At 43.4% G+C, this 21,846-nt stretch overlaps 1 protein-coding gene across 3 annotated transcripts in view; it reads left to right on the top strand.

The window, feature by feature from the left end:
- washc4 (WASH complex subunit 4) overlaps nt 1-21,846 on the top strand; it is a 148,112-nt gene that overhangs the window by 61,217 nt on the left and 65,049 nt on the right. For all 3 annotated transcript variants that reach the window (XM_080207118.1, XM_080207120.1, XM_080207119.1), the window contains 4 exons: nt 3,356-3,483; nt 3,576-3,736; nt 16,872-16,998; nt 19,774-19,899. In XM_080207118.1, the coding sequence (XP_080063244.1) occupies nt 3,356-3,483; nt 3,576-3,736; nt 16,872-16,998; nt 19,774-19,899 (542 nt within the window). The remainder of the gene's footprint in view (nt 1-3,355; nt 3,484-3,575; nt 3,737-16,871; nt 16,999-19,773; nt 19,900-21,846) is intronic.

Raw genomic sequence — 21,846 nt, 5'->3', positions numbered from 1 at the left:
CTGCAAGTCTGCGTTACGACCACCAAGGTCCTTTTCCATAGTGAATACTGAAGTATTTATTAAGTACCTCTGCTATTTCTTCCGGTTCCATACAAACTTACTCAGTATCACAATTGATAGGTCCTATTGTTTCATGTCTTATCCTCTTGCTCTTCACATACTTGTAGAATGCCTTGGGGTTTTCCTTAATTCTGCCTGCCAAAACCTTCTCATGACCCCTTCTGGCTCTCCTAATTTCCTTAAGATTCTTCCTATTAGCCATATATTCTTCTAGATCTCTAACATTGCCTAGCTCTCTGAACCTTTTGTAAGCTTTTCTTTTCTTCTTGACTAGATTTATTACAGCCTTTGTACACCACAGTTCCTGTAACCTACCGTAATGTCCCTGTCTCATTGGACCGTTGCAATGCAGAACTCCAGACAAATATTCCCTGAAAATTTGCCACATTTCTTCCATACGTTTTCCTGAGAAAATCTCTTTCCAATTTAAGCTTCCAATTTCCTGCCTGATAGCCTCATAATTCCCCTTACTCCAATTAAACATGTTTCTAACTTGTCTGATCCTATATCTCTCCAGTGCTATTGTAAAGGAGATAGAATTATGATCGCTGTCTCCAGAATGCTCTCCCACTGAGAGATCTGACATCTGACCAGGTTCATTTCCCAATACCAAATCAAGTACACCCTCTCTTTTTAGAACATAGAACATTACAGCGCAGAACAGGCCCTTCGGCCCACGGTGTTGCGCCGACCAATTAAAAAAGCGATGACCCTCTAACCTAAACCAATCCCTCTCCATCCATAAACCTATCCACGGATCTCTTAAACGCCCCCAAACTAGGCGTTATGTCGGCTTATCTACATAAGTGCATTTCTGCACTCTTTAGTAGTGTCTTTTCTATAATAGGGTGACCAGAACAGTACACAGTATTCCAAGTGTGGCTGTACCAAATCTTGTACAACTTCAACAGGACATCCCAAATTCTGTATTCAATGTTCTGACCAATGAAACCAAGCATGCAGAATGTCTTTTTCACCGCCCTGTCCACCTGTGACTCCACTTTCAAGGAACTATGAACCTGTACCCCTAGATCTCTTTGTTCTATAACTCTCCCAACACCCTACGTAACTGAATAAGTTCGATTGACCAAAACGCGTCACCTTGCATTTATCCAAATTAAACCCATCTGCCATTCATCAGCCTACTGGCCCACTGGTTTATAATTTAGTTACAAACCTTTTCAAATAAGGAGTCCAAAACTTCTCAATATTCCAGATGTATTCTCACCAATGGCCTGTACAGTTGCAGTAAAATAACCCTGCATTTACATTCCATTTCCTTTGCAATAAATGCCACCATTCTATTTACCTTCCTAATCACTTGCTGTACCTGCATACTAACGTTTTTTGTAACTCTTATGCCAGAACACCCAGATCCCTCTGTATCACAAAATGTGATCCCCCCTCATTTAGATAATATGCTGCTTTTCTATTCTTATCGAAGTGACAAAGTTCACATTTTCCCATGTTATACTTCAGCTGCTACATATTTGCTCACTTGCTTTCAGACTTTACCATTTGGCCCTTTGAACCTTCTCCACCATTCATTTTGATCATGGCTGATCATTAAATTCAATATTTCACCTTTCACATTATATTCCATCTGCCACTTCTTTAACCTCCTAGCCTGGCCAAGTTCTTCTGCAACACCGTGCCCCCCGCCCCCCCGCCAATACTACCTGTCTCCCCTGCCCCGCCCCCCCCCCCCCCATACTACCTGTCTCCCCTGCCCCGCCCCCCCCATACTACCTGTCTCCTGTCCCCCCCCCCCCCCCAAAACTACCTGTTTCCCCACCCCCCCCCCCCCCCAAATACTACCTGTCCTTCCCTCCCCCCAATACTACCTGTCCCTCTACATATCTTTGTAACATCTGCAAACTTAGCAACAATGCCTTCAGTTCCTCCTTCCAAATCATTAATATATATTGTGAAATGTTGTAATCCCTGCACTGACCCCTGAGGCATACCACTAATCACCAGCTGCCATCCTGAAAAAGACCCCTTTATCCCCACTCTCTGCCTTCTGCCAGTCAGCCAATCCTCTACCTATGCCAGGATCTTATCACGAACACCATGGGCTCTTAACTTATTTAACAGTCTCCTCTGTGGCACCGTGTCAAAAGCTTTCTGAAAATCTAAATAAATTACATCCACTCGTTCTCCTTTCTCCTGTACCAGTGCTTACTTTCAGCCACTAATGCGTGAAGACACCAAGACCTCGCTGAGTATCCACCTCTCTCAATTTACAGCCGTTTAAATAGTAATCTGCCTTAATATTGCTACTGAAGTGGATGACCTCATATTTATCCAAATTATACTGCATTAGCCCACTCACTCAGCCTGCCCAAATCATGCTGAAGCATCTCTGCATGCTCCTCACAGCTCACCCTTGTACCTAACTTTGTATCATCTGAAAATTTGAAGATTATACTTTTAGTTCTCACTTCCAAATCATTAGTATATAATGTGAATGGGTCTGAGCACAGATCCCTGTGGTACCTCACTAGGGGTATTGCCTGCCAATCTGGAAAAGACCCATTTATGCCAACTCTGCTTCCTATCTGCTAATGAGTTTCTATCCATCTCAAGACACTACCTGCAATTCTACATGTTTTAACTTTATATAGTAGTCTGCTATGTGAGACTTTGTCAGAAACCTTCTGAAAGTCTAAATAAATCACATTCTCCAGTTTTCCTGGGTAAATTCTACTAGCTACAGCCTCAAAGAATTCCAATAGATTTGTCAAGCATGATTTCACCTGTGTAAATCCATGTTGACTTTGTCTGATGATACCACTGCTTTCCAAATGCTGAGCTATGGAATCCTTGATAATGGACTCTAGCAACTTCCTCAGTACTGATATTAGGCTCACTGGTCTATAGTTCCCTGTTTTCTTTCGACAGTTTTGGGCTTACTTCACCTAACCTCCAATATGTAGGAACCGGTTCTAAAATGATCTCCAATGGATCAACTATTTTTAGGGCCACTCCCTTAAATCCTCTGGGATGAAGATTATCCAGCCCTGAGATTTAACTACCTTCAATCCCATCAATTTCCCCAAAACCATTTCTCTACTAATACTGATTTCCTTCAGTTCCTCACTAAAACTTGTTTCTCTCAGAATTTCTGGTATATTATTCATAGCTTCATAATTTCCAAAGTATTGTTTTTTGGAAGAAATTTTTTCAGTTCAAGCATGATGTTTAGCATCTGTTTGGTTTTGTATTTACTTGAAAGTTCTGTAACTATTGTATCATTCCTTGAAGTTTTTAATTATCCTTCCTATTTACACAGGAGAGCCGTCAGAAATTGACCAGCGAGATAAGTATGTTGGGGTTTGTGCACTTTTTGTGTTGCACTTCCAGATTTTCAGAACATTAGATAAAAAGCTGTACAAATCCTTATTAGATGTTTGCAAGAAGGTGAGTGCAGTCTGCCTTTTCAAATGTTTCACTCGGCCTTTTCAATCCAATTACTTTCTGGGTATTGATTGACGTATTTGGCTCATTTATAGGTACCTGCCATCACACTCACTGCCAACATTATCTGGTTTGCTGATCAGTTCCTGCTATGTAAAATGGCATCTGCTGCCAAGATTGCAGAAAAAAAGAATCTACAATCTATTAAAATTCAGAGAGAAACTTTCCTGCAACAGAAGGCTCAAACTCTGTCCAAGTAGGTTTCTGTTAGTCCATTATTGTTACTGTATAATGTATATTTCAGGTACATCACATTATTGAATGTACTGCATAGATTCACCAGGATAACACCAAGGGTTATGAAAGAAGACTATTTCCACTGGAACTGAGAGGGTAAGCAATCTAATAAAAGGTTGTAAAATAAATGCCAAGGGATATGATGGCATCGATAGGGATTAGCTATTTCTTCTATCTGGGAAGACAGTGACAAGGGGTCACCTGTGGAGCAAATTTCTATAGTATATAGGATTGATTGTGACTTGTAAAAACAAACAAACAAAGAACAACCCGGCACGGGAAACAGGCCCTTCGGCCCAACGAGCCCGCGCTGCCATTTTAAAGCATTTCCCTACACCTACCCTGCCCCATGCGCATGCGAATGGTACCCCTATTGCAGCCAGATTCAGGGGAGAATAGTGTAGGGTCAATTTGGTACACCAATCAGCCTAAGAGCACATCTTTGGGGTGTGGGAGGAAACCGGAGCACCCGGAGGAAACCCGCGCAAACTCCCACAGACACTGGCCCAAATCCATGTATCTGCACAGCTAGCAGTGATAGTCACTGAGCTGTTGTGGTGCCCGTCTGCTGGTCCAGGTTTAAGCGCACACATCGACACGAAGTACTAGGCTACTCTCGAAACATCCAAGAGCAGCCCACGCACGACCCACTGTGTGCATGCCCCTCGTTTGACGACAAGGTGGACCAACACCTGTGGATTAAGAGACAAAACATTAACATGTACTATTACATTTCCAGTATCGACCCGAGGCTCTACCGTTTTTAAAACTCTCCTATAACCCTCCATCCCTGTTTCACTCATGTGCCTATCTAAGTAAACCTTAAACAAGTCCAGTGTGCCTGCCTTCACCACCTTACTTGGTAGCGCATTCCATACGCCCACGACCCTCTGTGTGAAAAACCTTCCTCTAGTATCCAAGTTATACTTCTTCCCCCCACCCTTAGATCGTGACCTCTCGTGATAGTTGTCCCCAATCTAGGGAAAAGCCTGCCGCTGCTGACTCTATCTATACCCTTCATTATTTTATACAACTCTATCAGATCCCCCCCTTAATCTCCGTCTTTCTAAGGAGAAGAGCCCCAGTTTTCCCAATCTTTCCTCATACCCCAGTCCTTCCATACCAGGCAGCATCCTGGTAAACCACCTCTGCACTCTCTCCAGGGTTTCCACGTCCTTCCGGTAGTAAGGTGACCAGAACTGGACGCAGTACTCCAAATGCGGACTAACCAACGTTCTGTACAACTGAAGCATTAGATGACAGCTCTTATACTCTATACCCCTTCCTATAAAGGCTAGCATTCCATATGCTTTCTTTGCAACCTTCTTCACCTGTGTTGACACCTTCAGAGACTTGTGCACTTGCACTCCCAGGTCCCTCTGCATTTCCCTCTTAATTGGTCTACCTTTTATCATGTAACTCCTCCCTGCATTATTCCTTCCAAAATGCATCAGCTCGCATTTGTCAGGACTAAATTCCATCTGCCATCTATCTGCCCAGTATACCAACCTATCTATATCCTGCTGTGTCATCTGACAATCTTCCTCAGTATCTGTCAATCCTGCCATCTTGGTGTCATCTGCAAACTTGCTGATCATACCACGTACGCCCTCTTCCAAGTCGTTTATATATATATTACAAAAAGAAGAGGTCCCAGTACTGAGCCCCGCGGTACACCACTGGTGACAGACCTCCAGCCAGAAAAGGACCCTTCCACTGCGCAAAGATATTTTGGCCTTGGAGGGAGTGCAGAGGAGGTTTACTAGGCTGATACCGGAGTTGAGGGGGTTGAGCTATGAGGAGAGGCTGAATAAACTAGGCTTGTACTCGTTAGAGTTTAGAAGAATGAGGGGAGATCTCATTGAGACGTATAAGATGATGAATGGGATGGATAGGATAGAGGTGGAGAGACTCTTCCCGCTCAAAAAGACAGTAGGACTAGGGGGCACAGCCTCAAGATAAAGGGGGGGGCGGTTTAGAACGGAGTTGAGGAGGAACTTCTTCACTCAAAGGGTGGTGAATCTGTGGAATTCTCTGCCCGTTGAAGTGGTGGAGGCTGCCTCGCTAAATATTTTTAAGACGCGGGTTGATGGGTTTTTGATGAGAGAGGGGATTAAGGGTTATGGGGAGAGGGCGGGAATGTGGAACTGAGCCACGACAGATCAGCCATGATCTTATTGAATGGCGGGGCAGGCTCGAAGGGCTAGATGGCCTACTCCTGCTCCTATTTCTTATGTTCTTATGTTCTCCTATTGCCTAGCCTGTTTTCAATCCATCTGGCTACCTGTCCTTGTATCCCATGTGCCTTAACTTTATCTACCAGCCTATCGTGAGGGACTTTGTCAAACGCCTTACTGAAATCCATATAGGTGACATCAACGTCTTGCCCATCGTCAACCGTTTTTGTCACCTCCTCAAAAAGTTCTACCAAATTCATAAGGCAAGACCTCCCCTGAACAAAGCCATGTTGCGTATCCCTAATCAGATCGCAACGCCCCAAATGCTTATACATCCTATCCCTAAGAATTTTTTCCAACAGTTTTCCTATCACCGATGTCAAACTCACTGGTGTGTAATTACCAGGGTTATCCCTACTGCCCTTTTTAAACAGGAGTACCACATTAGCTACCCTCCTGTCCTCTGGGACCTCACCTGTGTCCAAAGAAGAGACAAAGATTTGCATCAGAGGCCCAGCAATTTCATCTTTCACCTCCCTAAGCAGCCTGGGATAAATACCATCAGGCCCCGGAGCTTTATCTGTTTTTATGATACCTAAAAACCCTAACACTTCCTCCCTCGTAATGGATATTTCCTTCAAATGATCTACAGCTCCTCCAAGACATTACAAGACACCAAACCCCTCTCCTTTGTGAATACCGACGCAAAGTATTCATTCAGGGTCTCCCCCATTCCCTCAGACTCGATGCACAGCTCCCCTCCTTTGTCCCTAAGAGGACCAATTTTCCCTCTAACCACTCTCTTGTTCCTAATATGAGTAAAATGCCTTTGGATTATCCTTAATCCTATCAGCCAAAGCCATTTCATGCCCCCTTTTCACCCTTCTAACTCCCCTTTTAAGCTCCCTCCTACTCTCTCTATATTCCTCCAGCGCTCTCTCCGCTCCCAGTTGTTTCGACCTAACATATGCCGCCCTTTTCTTCCTGACCAAGTCCTCAATATCCCCTGTGACCCATGGCTCTCTAATCCTGCCTTTCCCATCCTTCCTCTTTGCCGGCACATGCCTTTCCTGCAACATTATCAGTTTGCCCTTGAAAGCCTCCCACTTGCTAACTGTGGACTTGCCCACTAACAACCCCTCCCAATCATATCATTCAGCTCCTTCCTAATCTGGCTATAGCTCACCTTCCCCCAGTTCAGAACCCTCCCCTTCGGACAGCACTCATCCCTTTCTATTTTTATCCTAAAGTAGACAGACTTGTGGTCACTGTTAGCCACATGTTCGTCTACTGCAACCTCAACCACCTGACCCGGCTCATTACCCAACTCTAAATCCAGTATCGCCCCCTCCCTAGCCGGGCTAGTTACGTACTGCTCCAAGGACCCTTCCAACACACATTTTACAAATTCCTCCCCATCAGTACCCCCAGCTCTAGGCACCTTCCAATCCATTCCAGGAAGATTAAAGTTACCCACTACAACCACCCTATTCTTTCTGCACCTATCTAAAATGTCTCTACAAATACCTTCCTCCACTGCAATTGGGCTGTTGGGGGCCTATAGTATACCCCTAGCATTGTAATTTCTCCTTTTCTATTCCTCAATTCCACCCACAGCGACTCAATCCCCAACTCCTCCATATTGTCCTCCCTCTGCACTGCTGTGATGTGCTCCTTTACTAACAACGCCACCCCACCACCTCTCTTCAACCCTCCTCTGTCACACCTAAAACACTTATACCCAGGAACATTCAGCTGCCAGTCCTGCCCTTCCTTTAACCACGTCTCCGTCACTGCCACCACATCTAAATTCCTCACGAACATCAAGGCCCTAAGCTCATCCGTTTTACCCGTCACACTCCTCGCATTGAAACAGACGCAATCCAACCCTCCAGGCCCACACGGATCCTCCTTTCCCCTGATAATATTCCTTTCACCCAAACCTACCCTATCACCCAACTCGCTCCTGATCCCAGTGCCTAATGAGCTATCAGTCTCATCCCCACGCACCCCCCCCCCCTCCATATTAGTTTAAACCCTGCCTAAACACTCCAGCTAACCGCCCAGCTAAGACATTTGTCCCCCTCCCATTCACATGCTCCCCATGCCTCCTGTACAGGTGCCCTTCTCTCACAAATACTTCCCAGTGATCGATAAAAGTAAAGCCCTCTACCTTGCTCCAATCCCTCAGCCACGCATTCAGCTGCATGATCTCATTATTCCTAGCCCTGCCTGTACTAGGCAGCTGCCCAGAGAATTCCACCCTGGAGGCCCTGCTCTTCAGCTTGGCCCCCAACTTCCTAAATTGCCTACGTACATCAGCCCTACTCTGTCTTCCTACGTCCTTTTCTCCTATGTGTATTATTATTTCTGTCTGGGTCCCCTCATCCTTCAAAATTCCCTCTATCCTCTCCGATACGTCCTGTACCCCTGCTCCTGGGAGGCAGACTACCATCCTTGAATCACGCTTTTGCCCACAGAACCGCCTATCAATTCTTTTGACCCTCCCATCCCCCACCACTATCTCATTGCCAGCCCCCTTCCTCCCCTCTGAGTCATTCTGGCCCTCCTGTCTTTCCTTTTGTACCCCTGTCAATGCCTTTTGGGGGGCCACTGGGGTGGTCTTTGGACCAGGACTATTCTTCTTCTTCTTCCTCCTCCTAACAGTTACCCACCCATCCTGTCCCCCATAGCCATTAACTCCTCATTCTCCCTAACCAGAAATGCACCCTCTAAACGCAGCTCCAGTTGCCTGACCCGGGCCCTCAAACGCTGCAGCTCTGACACTTGGCGCAGATGTGGGCCTTCGGGAGACGTGATGCCTCCAAGAACTCCCACGTATGACACCTGACACAGCTAAAGCGCCTCCCCATAGACCCTACCACGTCCTGCCCTCCCTTGGAATTATATATACCGAAATGCAACACAGGAAAGATGGGACCCGCAACTCACCTTGCCAAAGCCCTTATAGCTCTCACTCAGCTCCCACTCATTCCGCTGCCCGCTGTCTATTACTGCCTTTTTATACCCCCCGCTCTCCCTTCCCGACTAGCCCCTCGCCTAACTTCCGCTACGGAAATAAAAAGTACTCTCAGAAAACCCCGCAAACCGGAATTGAAGTCAAAAGCTTTTAAAGTAAATCCAACACTCACCACAGCCACCAGATACACTGCTCTGGAGAACAATGAGTTTCCAAATAACGTGTTTTTATCCCTTCCCACCTCACCCATTTCATACAAGGCAAAAATGTAGGTGAGGAATGCCTTTTTAAGTCGTCTTATGCATTCTAATCAACAGTTTCTCAGTTCCAAGGTGGTTATTCATTACCTCATAGCAAATCCAATAAAATGTGCAGCTGAGGCACTTTCACCACTTCTGAGAACAAATTACAGAACCCACCTGCTCCTTGTCCAGGAGAACTTTAATCTACAAACCTATTTTTCAAGTCCAAAAGTTGCCTCCTCACACTTTGCACAACTTGTAAATTTTACCTGAGCCTTGGCTCTTTGCTAATTGTAGGTCTTGTTACAAACATATGAATTAGGAGTAGATTATTTAGTCCCTCTATTCGTCTTCACCCTTCAAAAAGATCATGGCTGATCTGATTGTGATCCCATCCCCCTCAATCCCTTGGTTCTGCTCCCTTCCACAGGGGGGAAGCGTTCTCCCCCCCCCCCAACTGCACTGTCTCCTGCAAATTGTCACTGGCTTCTGTGCATCTACGCACAAGTGTACATGTGCAGACTGGTATAGACGGCCATCTTTCACAGCTATCTTTTGTTGGCAGTAAACTATCCTATGTCCCTGCCGGCATTGGACTGGGGTGGACGTAGTAAGAAGTCTGTCAATACCAGCCAGGTTTATTTGGAGCGCTGCTCCTTCATTAGGTGAGTGGAAGTTGGGCTCAAACAGAATATAGAGACACAAATTCAATTGCAACATAATGGTTGGATTGCGAGTCTTAACAGATCATCAGGTTTTTACAGGTATAGATAATGTGAGTGGAGAGAGGGTTAAGAAAGAGGTGTGAATTGTCTCAAGCCAGGACAGTGAGATTTTAGCAAGCCAGGCAACTCATGGGGATTACAGGTAGTGTGACATGAACCCAAGACCCAGGTGAGGCCGTCCTCATGTGCGGACCTTGGCTATCAATTTCCGCTTGGCAATTCTGCATTGTCCTGTGTCGTGAAGGCTGCCTTGGAGAACGCTTACCTGAAGTTCAGAGGCTGAATGCCCGTGACTGCTGAAGCGTTCCCTGACAGGAAGGGAGCTCTCCAGACTGATTGTTAAGCAGTGCCCATTCATCCATTGTTGTAGTGTCTGCATGGTCTCGCCAATGTACCATGCCTCAGGACATCCTTTCCTGCAGCATATCAGGTAGACAACATTGGCCGAGTTGCAAGAGTATGTACCGTGTACCTGGTGGGAGGCGTTATCATGTGAAATGTTGGCATCCGTGTCGATGATCTGGCACGTCTTGTAGAGGTTGCTGTGCTAGGGTTGTGTGATGTCGTGGTCAGTTCTGCTAAAGCAGACAATGGTCTGTTTGAGGTTGTGCAGTTGTTTGAAGGCAAGAAATAGGGATGTGGGTATGGCCTTGGTGAGATGTTCGTTTTCATCAATGACGTTGAAGGCTCCGAAGGAGATGTCGTAGATCTTCCTCTCCAAGGAGATTAAAAGTGAGAAACTGCAGGCCGGTTGGCTAAACATCTGGAAGGGTTAGAACCTAATATTAAAGAAACCTTGGATAAATTTAAGATAATCAGGCAGAGTTGACATGGTTTTGCGCAAAGAAAATCATGTATAACTTACCTATTTGAGTTCATGAAGAAAGTAATATGTCTGCGGATGAAAGGGATGAACTGGTGGATGTACTGTACTTATATTTCCAGAGGGCATTTGCTAAAGTGCCGTATTAAACCTTATTGCAGAAAATAAAAACCAAATCATGGTGAGGGGTGGCATGGTTGAGGTATAAAAATTTGTGATAGGTAGAGATAGAGTAGGAACCTGAGCTCAAAAACCAAGAACCATAGTTCCAAGCTAAGTGGTAGAAAGATTAGAGGGGAATGAGGAAAATCTTTTTTATGCAGAGGCTGGTGGGTGTCTGGAATTTGCTGCCTGAGTTGGTGGTGGAAGCAGGGACCCTAAACTTGTTGAAAATGCACCTGTATCTGCATCTTAAGTGCTGTAAATTGCAGTTCTGTGGACCATGTGCAGGAGATTGGCTGGCCAACAGGAAGCACAGAGGAGGTAAAAATTAGTCTTCTTGAGATTGGCAAGCTGTAATAAATGGTGCGCTGCAAGGATCAGTGTTGTGACTTCAACTGTTTGCAATTTCATTGAATCGTAGGATCCCTCCAGTGCAGAGAGAGACCATTTGGTCCATCAGGCCTGCATCAACAACAATCCCACCCGGGCCCTATCCCTGTAACTCTGCGTATTTACCCAGCTAATCTCCCTGACACTCGGGCAATTGAGTATGGCTGATCCACCTAACCAGCATATCTTTGAACGATGGAGGAAACTCCCACAGGAGGAAACAATAAATGGCTTGGGTGAGGGGATGAATAGGATGGTTACCAAATTTGCTGAAGGCACAATGGTTGGGAAACAAGTTATGACAGGGTATGAAGTTGCAAAAAGGTCTAGATATATTGTTAGCGGGCAAAGATCTAGCAAATGGAGTATAATGTGAGAAAATGTGAAATTGTCCATTTTGGCAGAAACAATAAAAGAGAAGCATATTATCTAAATGGTGAGAGATTGCAAAACTCAGATACAGAGGGATCTGGGTGTTCTAAAACATGAATGGCAAAGGGCTAGTATACAGATACAGCAAGTATTTAGGAAACATTATCATTTATCATGAGAGGAATTGAATGCAAAAATAGGAGTCTATGTTTCAGGTATACAGAAAGAGCACATCTGGAGTACTGTGTAAACAATTGATCTGTTTATTTGAGGAAGGATGTAAATGCCTTGGAAGCAGTTTAGAGAAGGTTTACCAGACCATGATCTGGAATGGGCAGGTTGTCTTAGGAAAGGTTAGAGGGATGAGGCTTGTATCTGCTGCTGTTTAGAAGAATAATTGGTTGAAACATAAAAGATCCTGAGTGGTCCTGAAGGGTAAATGAGGAGAGGATATTTCCTCTTCTGTGAGTAGGGGGTCACTGGTTAAAACTGAAGAGTTGAAATTGTTTCTCTGAGGGCTGTGAGCCTTTGGAACTTCCGAAAAAGTTGGTGGAATATTTTTTAGGCAGAGATGGATAGATTCTTGGTAAGTAAGAGGATGATAGATTATCGGGGTTTACGTGATGCAAACTTGAGGTTGTATTGGCCATGATCTTATTAAATGGCAGAGCAGGCTCGAGGGGCTGAATGGCCTTCTCCTGCTCATTGTTTGTATGTTAATCTTGCAATTTCCTGATAAGAGATGTTAAACTATAACTGGCCTGTAGTTTCCTGCTTTCTGCTTCCTTCCTTTCTTGGACATAGGAATCACATTGTATATTTTCCAATTTGATGGGACTATTCCACAATCTAGGGAATTTTGACAAATTAAACCCAATGCTTCTATTATCTGAGCAGCTGCTTATTTTTAAGACTGTAGGATGAGGTAATCAGGACCTGGGTTTTGTCTAATTTTCGTTCTAGTAATTCTGTCGATGCCCTTTCCCTGATTGTAATTTCCTCCCTCCCGCTCTCCACGTATATGTGGGATGTTCTTTGTGTCCTTTTCAGTGCAGACGGGCGCAAAATTTATGTTTATTTCAACCCCATTTCCTTCTTTTCCATTATTGGTTCCCTAGCTTCATTCTCTGGAGGACTAATGCTCTTTGGACTCTTTGCTTTTTTAAACACCCGTAGAAGCCCTGTTCTTATATTCCTGGTTAGCTTGCTCTTGTGCTTTAATTTCTCTTTTCTTATTAATTTTTTTTAGTCATTCCTTGCTGTTTATGTTCTGTCCAATCCTCTGACCTACCACTCACCTTTTGTGGAATTATAACAAGAACAAAGAACAGCACAGGAATAGGCCCTTCAGCCTTCCGAGCCTGCACCGATCATGCTACCTGCCTAAAGTAAAACCATGTTTGCTTACGGAGTCCGTATACTTCCATTCCCATCCTATTCACGTATTTGTCAAGTTGCCCCTTAAATGCTGCATTGTATCTACTCCCACCATCTCCCCGGACAGCACGTTCCAGATATTCACCAGCCTCTATGTACAAAAACTTGCCTCGCACATCTCCTGTAAAAGTTTCTCCGTGCATCTTAAACCTATGTTCCCTAGTACTTGATTTTTCTACCCTAGGGAGGAGCATCTGACTATCCACTCTGTCCATGCCACTCGTAATCTTGCAAATGTCTGTCAGATCACCCCTCAACCTCCATCATTCCAGTGAGAACAAACTGAGTTTATCCAACCTCTCCCCATAGTTAATACTCTTTGGACCGAACAACACCCTGGTAAACCTCTTCTGTACCCTTTCATTCTGGTAGTGTGGTGACCAGAATTGAACACACTATTCTAAATGAGGCCTACCTAAGGTTCTGTACAACTGCAGCATGACCTATCAATTTTTATACTCAGTGCCCTGACCGATGAAGGCAAGCATGCCTATGCCTTCTTGACTACCTTATTCACCTGCATTGCCACTTTGTGATCGGTGGACGTGTACGTCCAGATCTGTCTGCCTGTCAGTACTCCTAAGTGTTCTACCATTCACTGTATAATTCATATATGCATTGGACCTTCTAAAATGCATTATCTCAACTGGCCAGATTAAACACCATCTGCCATATCCCTGTCCAAATCTCCAACTGGTCTGTATCTCGCTGTATCCTCTGACAATCCTCTTTGCTATCTGCAGCTCCACTGATTTTTGTGTCGGCAGTGAACTTACTGATCAGACCGGCTACACTTTCCTCCAAATCAAAGGTCCCGGAACTGAACTCTGTGGAACACTGCTAGTCACAGCCTTCCATTCAGAAAAGCACAATTATGCACTTTTTCTTCATCTTTGGTTAGCCATGGACGGTGTGTCCTTTCTTTTGATTCTTGCTGGATAATGTCTTTCCCAAATATTCTGAAATATCTCTTTAAATGTCTGCTACTGCATCTCTGTTGATCAATCCCTTGACTCATTTTCCCTGTTCATCTTGGTCAACTCTGTCATCTTGCCGTCAAAATTCTTTTTATTTAAGTTTAAAACGTTGGTCTTAGATCTGCTCTTTACTTCCTTGAACTGAATGTGAAATTCAACTATATTATGATCACTGCTATCTGGGCACCTTCATTAATTAATCATGCCTCATTGCACATTATCAGATTTAATATTGCCAGCTTTCTAATTGATGCTAAAATGTGCTACTCTAAGAAACTGTCCTGAGAACACTCAACAGACTCATCATCCAGATTTCCTTTGCCAATGTATAGATTAAAATTATCCATTATTATTATTTCTCAGCAAACCTGACAGCATCTGTGGAGAGAGAACAGAGCCAACATTTCAAGTCTGGATGACTCTTTGTTAGAGTTATTTCAATCATTCTTTAAATGTTGGCTCTGTTCCCTTTCCCCAGATGCTGTCAGATGTGCTGAGATTTTCCAGCATTTTTTGTTTTTATTTCAGATCCCAGCGTCTGCAGTAATTTGCTTATTTTTCCCCTATTATTTCTTTCTGTATATCCGATCCTACAGTATGGTTACTATGGGGCCTAAAAAACCATTCCCACAACTGATTTATTTTATAATTTCTCATCCCCATCCAAAATGAATCTACATCTTAGTCTCCAAAACCAAGCTCATCTCTCTATTCTACCAATGTCTTGCTGAATTAACAGAGCTACCCCTCCACATTTTCATAACTTCCTGTCCTTCCTAATTGTCATGTTCCCTTGAATACTCAGGTTCCAGTCTTCATCCTGCAGTCATGCCTCTGAAATACCTATCAGATCATACATATTCATTTTAATTGATGCTGTCAATTCATCTGTTCTGTTATGAATGCTACTTGCATTCAGAAACAGAGCCTTTAGTTCTGTCTTTTTACCTTTTTTGTAACGTCTAGCCATACTTACTGGTGCACTCTTCACACTCTGACTATCATTTTCCTTATTCTTACCTCTGGTTAAGAGGGGGGAAGGCGGTGGTGGCAGACAAGGAGGCATTATTTCAGATTAGAGCTTGGCTAACCAGGATGATGTCAAAAAGCACTTCTTTAAATTACTTAGAAATCTAAAACTCTTGTCCTGAAAAGCTTTTATGGTTGAAGATCAATAGAATCTGTTGAAATTGAAACTGTTAGGTTTTTTGAGTAAATAATCTTAATGGATATGGATAATAAGACCATAAGACGTAGGAGCAGAAGTAGACCATTCAGCCCATCGTGTCTGCTCTGCTATTTGACAAGATCATGGCAAATCTGATAATGTTTAATGCCACTTTCCTGCCTTATCCCCATAATCTTCAATTCCTCTACTGACTAAAAGTCTGTCTCGTTTAGCCTTGAACGTAACAAACCAGCCTCCACGGCTTTTCATGGTAAAGTCCACAATTCATTACCCTCTCATTTCTGTCTTAAATGGGTGACCCCTTAGTCTGAGATGATGCCTTCTGGTCCTAGATCCTCCACAAGGGGAAACATCCTCTCAGCGTCTGCCCCCTGAGAATCCTATATACTCTCAATGAGGCTGCCTCTCATTTTTCTAAACTTCAGTGAGTACAGGCCCAATTTACTCAACCTCTCCTCGGAAGAAAATAAGAACATAAGAACATTAGGAGCAGGAGTAGGCCTTCGAGCCTGCCCCACCATTCAGTAAGATCATGGCTGATCTGAAGTGGATCAGTTGCACTTTCCCGCCTGCTCCCAATAACCCTTAATTCCCTTGTCTGTCAGAAATCTATCTACCCATGACTTAAGTATATTCAACGAGGTAGCCTCCACCACTTCAACGGGTAGAGAACTCCAGAGATTCACCACCCTCTGAGAGAAGTAGTCCATCCTCAACTCTGTTCTAAACTGCCTTCCCCCTTTATTTTGAGGCTGTGCCCTCTAATGCTGTATTCCTTTCTAAGCGGAAAGAATCTCTCTACCTCTACCCTATCTAGCCCCTTCATTATCTTGTAAGTCTGTATAAGATCCCCCCTCAGCCTTCTAAACCCCAACGAGTACAGGCCCAGTCTATTTAATCTCTCCTCATAAGCTCACCCCCTCATCACTGGTATCAGCCTGGTGAACCTTCTTTGCACTCCCTCCAAGGCCAATATATCATTTCGCAAATAAATCCCTCCATATCATGATCCATCTAGTGAACTTCTCTGAACTGCTCCAATTCCAGTAGAAAGGAACCAAAACTGTTCACACCATTCCAAGTATCTATTCCACGTATGGTCTAACTAGTACCTTGTATAGTTTATAGCACCACCAGCAGCCATCCCCCCGCCCCGTCTTCTGTTCTGAAAGTAATCATTCAGCCCATCTAATCTTACAACTCTGTCTCTCAGCGCCAGGGACCTGATTTCAATTCTGGCCTGTGGTCACTGTCTGTGTGGAATTTGCACATTCTCCCTGTGTCTACGAGGGTTTCCTCCTCGTGCTCTGGTTTTGTCCCACAGTCCAAAGACTCTGCTGGTTAGGTTGATTGGCCATGCTAAATTAACCCTCGTTTCAGGGGGATTAACAGGGTAAATCTGTGGGGTTACAGGATTAGGCCCTGGGTAGGATTGTGGCTGGTGCAGACGCGATGGGATGAATGGCCTTCTGTGCTGTAGGGATTCTATCTGGGAAGAATGGTTACTCGGAATTGATTATAAGAGGATAATTGGGGTCAATGGGAAAATGCAGGCAAGGATAAGTACTCTATTTGAGTAGGTTTAATATTTTCTGATTGAAGTATATTATTATTTTGTAGAGATGTGCAGTCATATTACTTGTTTGTAAGCTCATGGATGATGAAAATGGAGTCCATCTTGTCCAAGGTGCAGAGTATGGACAAGTTTACTGAGGATCTGTCCAACAGATGTAACATTTTTATACAGGTAAGATTTTGAAATCTGATTTATTTACTGCTCAAGATAAAGGCAGATCATGAATTTTGTTGGTTTGGAGACTAGCTGGGATCTTAAAATTTTTGTGCATTTTCTTAAGTATTCTGCGCCTCAGTTTTGTATGAAAATTGGCTATCGGTGCCTTAAGCCATATAATGGCCCAGAATTTGCTGAAATAATAATGGTGTCTTAGTGATGCACACCATTTTTAATGTGCAAAATGTCTAGCATCTCATGACGGGGAAGTAAAACCCCCATCAATTGCCAGAAGCCACTAGTTGCAGGGTGATTGTATGCTGTTCCATCATTTATTTCATTCATGTATGGATGTCGCTGGCTGGGCCAGCATTTTCCACCCATTCTTAATTGTCCTTGCGAATGTAGTGATGAGGTAATAGCTTGAATTGATTATCATCAATGTGCTGTAGGTACACTCTTAGAACTGTTAAGAAGCCAATTCCAGGATTTTCACCTAGTGACAATGAAGGATGATGTGATTTCAAGTTAGGATGGTCTGTGGCTTGATTGTGGATCTTTCAGATGGTAGTTATTCCCATGCACCTGCTGCCTTTGCCTTCTAGGTAATACATGTGATGATACTGTGCCTTTAAGAATTGTATTTGTGTCATGTTTCTTGTGAAGGAGATATGAAGATTCAACTCTGTTTAACAATTCTGGGCATGTAGAAAAATAATTGCTCCTAATTATGGGAATTTTTGTTTTAATCTTGAGTAAATACAGTTTTGTTATAATCGGTTTGTCCTTCAGGGTTGCAGAGCAGGTTTCATTAGGTTGATTGGCAAGAAGAAAACCATGTGAATGGGAAGAACAAAGCTTCCTTTGAATTTGTACAGAGCAGTTTTTCTGCCGGTCTCTGCCTGTCGCTTGGGATCTGCTAGAAAATATGTATCTCCTGAGGTCTGCAAAAAACACCAAAGGTGTTTTCTTCCCCTCTCTGGTGTTCTATTATTTGAAGACAGATCCTTCTCTGGAGGCTGCTGGCTGAGTCAGAAAACACATCTCTATATCTCTGACCAGAAGAATCAACACAGGCATACGTTAGCAACCTATGTATGCCTGTGTGGTCTGTTAACTGAATCTGAAGTGGAGCTGAAGCCTTTGAGGGATTTCGCTTAAAGTGGAACTAATATATAGCTAGCAGTTACGAATTATACTGTCATGCTCAAGTATTTTGATTAGTTATGCTTCTTCTGTTAGTTATAACTAAATAGTATTGTTAAATAAAGTTTGTTTTAATAAAAGCTTCCTGGTGGGTCAGTAGAGTCACACCTGGAGTAAAAGAGTAAAACACTAATGTAAAAATCAAAAAAAATTTGATAACCTTGGAGTTTCTAATCTGGTCCCTAACATAAGGTTATTGCTTTGAAAGGTGTCTTGGTGCATTGCTACAGGGAGCCTTGCATGCAGTACATGTTGCCATTTTATGTCACTAGTGGAAGGAGTTCATGTTTAGCTTGAGGGCTGCTTTGTCTGGATGGTATTGAGCTGCTTAAGTGTTGTTGGAACTGCACTGATCCAGGCAAACGGGTAGTATTCCATCATGCCCCTGCCTTGTACCTTGTAAATAGTGGACAGATTTTTGGGACTGCGGAGGCGAGATAGATATATTTCTAATAAAAAGCAGGTTAAAAGGACGTGCAGACCAAGTAGGAAAGTGGATATGAGACCAGAGAGAGATCAGCCATGATCTTTTTGAATGATTTAGTAGGCTTGAAGGGTTGAATCTGCCTATTTCTGCTCCTAATTTCTATGTTCCTATGAGTTATCTCAAAATTCCCAAAGTTTGATTTACTCTGGTAACCACAGTATTTTTATGCTGGTCCACTTCTGGTCAACAGTAACCCCCAAGTGGCGATAGTGGGAGATTCAGCAATGGTAATTCCATTGAATATCAAGGGGAGATAAGAATCTCTCTGCCTGGCCCTTAACAGCATTTCAAGAATGACTGCTCACCTTTAGCTGCTGCAGTTTCATGCAGGAGAAGGGAATAGAGGGTTTCAATTGTAGATTCAGTGGGAAGAGATGGTGGGGGGGTTAAAGTGGATCATGAACACCAGAATATCCTGGTTGAATGACCTGTTTCCATGCCATGCTTTCTCTGAATGTATCCTATAAATTAATTCATGCAGTAGCTGCATTTGAGCATCGTTGTCCTCTAAACATAACATCGAGAATAAAGCAATACCAGCAGATATCCTTTTAACAGTGTGATAAGTTAATAATTGTCAATCATCTTAACTGACCCAGGACATGAATTTTAAAAGTGGGGTGTCCACATTCCTTCAGGGAATAAATGGTTAGAGATATTACGGTCAAATTGTACGTTTTTACTTTGTAGATGTCTTTTGTCTTTTTCCTCTTTCCTTTAATCTATCTTTCCCTTTCTATTTCTGTTCCTGATTTGATATTGAATTCACCCACTTGGCTCTATTTATTCTTTAATCTTAAATTTCAGTGGTTAAGGAAATGACCCATTGGCCCTGTATTTTACCATGATTTCAGATGTCTCCTTGTTGTTAATAGTTTGTACTTCCTGCAACTTACGGAGCGCAGCATTTGCAGCTGAAGATTGCAGAAAAATGTCTAACTAACTGGGTATGTCACGAGATGCTCCACGCCAACAGATTTTGGTCCATTATGCTTGTGAACTTGAACTGACATAGTTTATAATCAACTATAAATGAATGCAATGTGGTAACTTCTGTGGAAGACCAACTTGAATTTAATCTTTTTTTGAATCTTTAGGGTATTCTTTATGCAAACAGCCTCAGTAATATTGTCCGAACCACAATGAATCTATACATGTCCATGCAGAAACCCATGACCAAAACATCTGTGAAAGCTCTATGTAGACTTGTGGAACTTCTAAAGGTAAGTTGTTAGAAATATAGACCACTTAATATCTTCATTTATTCATGAAAATTGAGCTTAAACTTTATTTCTTTTAACTTCATGTTAGTAAAAAAGTGATTTTTGATTATCTGTATGAATAACTGCAGAATTGACCAGAGGTGACCATTTCTATTGCATTTCTCATGTATTCTCTGTCAGATTTTTTTGATACTAGGGCAGACAGTTCATCAATTTCCCACTTGCTATTTTAACTTCTCCGCATAAAATTTATTTACGCACTTGCATCTTCTAATGGTGCAACTGATACTCTGGGATGGTGGTTAAAGAAATACAACTTGCATTTGTTACAATAGCTGTATAATAGCAAATTACTGCGGATGTTAGAATCTGAAATTAAAAGAGAACATGCTGGAAAATTTCTGGTATGGCAGCATCTGTAAGGAGAGAAAAGAGCTGACATTTCAAGTCCAGATGACCCTTAGTCAAAGCAAAAAGGCATAGAACATGGCAGATATTTATACTGTAGGGGGAGGGAATGAAAAATAAGTCATAGCCACAGAAACAAGAGAAAAGGCTGCTAATGGCAGTCCATAGAGAGAATAGAAGATGTGAATGACCAATTGGCAGAGAAGCTGAAATCGGGGTAAGCTGTGACGAGTGAAGATGTGGCAGGAGTGGGGGAATGGATGGGAGAGAGGTAAAATTGAGAAAAGGAGGGAAGGAGAAGCAAAGGGGAGAAAAGTTAAGGAAGGATAAAATAAAGGGAAAGAGTGGGGAGGGGAAATATAAAGAAAGACAAATAAAAGGAGGAAAACAGTTTCTCTAAAAATTTAATGAAAACGAAGAGGTCGAGGTAGCGCAGAACTAATCATCTGAAGTTATTGAATTCCATGTTGCGACTGGAAGGCTGTAATATGCCCAGCTGGAAGATGAGGTGCTGTTCCTCCAATTTGCATTGAACTTCAGTGGAACATTGCAGCAGGCCAAGGACAGACATGTGGGCATGGGAGCCGGATCGTGTGTTAAAATGGCAAGCAACCGAGAGGTCAGGGTCCTGATTTCGCATAGACCGAAGGCACTCAGTGAAGCGATTGCCCAGTCTACATTTGGCCTCTCTGATAGAGGAGACCACATTGGGAGCAGCGAATGCAATAGACCAAATTGAAAGAGGTGCAAGTGAAACACTGTTTAACCTGGAATGAGTGTTTTGGACCTTGGATGGTAAACATGGAAGAGGTAAAGGGGCAGGTGTTTCACCTGCGACTGCATGGGAAGGTTCCATGGATGATGGGAGAGGTGTTGGGTATAGTGGAGGACTGGACTAGATTATCCCAGAGGGAAATGTCTCTGCAGAGAGCTGACAGAGGGAGTAAAGAGAAGACGTGTTTGGTGGTGGTGTCATGCTGGAGTTGGCCAACATGGTGGAGGATTATGGTTTGCATGCAAAGGCTTGTGGGGTGAAATGTGACAATGAGGGAGACTCTATCCTTGTTCAGGGAGGGGGTGAGGGTCGTGGCATGAGAGATGGGCCACATGCTGTTGAGGGCCCTGACAACAACTGTAGATGGGAATCCATGGTTGAGAAAAAAAGAAGCGCATATTAGAAGCACCACTTTAGAAAGTGGCATCATCAGAGCCAATGTGACGGAGGGGAAGGAGCTGAAAGAAAAGGATGGAGTCCTTACAGGATGTAGGGTACAAAGACCTATACTCCAGATAATTGTGGGAATCAGTGGGGTTGTAATGAATGTTGGCAGATAGCCTATTGCCAGAAATGGAGACAGAAAGGTCAAAGAAGGGAAGGGAAGTGTCTGAGATGGACCAGGTGAAGGCGATGGAGAGGTGGAAACTGGAAGCGAAGTTGATGAATTTTTCCAGGTCCGGATGAGAACATGACGTAGCACCAAAATAGTCATCAATGTATCAGTGAAGGAGCAGTGGGAAGACGCCTGGGTAATCCTGGAA

Source organism: Carcharhinus amblyrhynchos, chromosome 19 (genome assembly GCF_965287045.1).
Source record: "Carcharhinus amblyrhynchos chromosome 19, sCarAmb.v2.hapA, whole genome shotgun sequence".
Lineage (NCBI taxonomy): Eukaryota > Metazoa > Chordata > Chondrichthyes > Carcharhiniformes > Carcharhinidae > Carcharhinus > Carcharhinus amblyrhynchos.
This window is presented reverse-complemented; position numbering and strand designations above follow the sequence as displayed.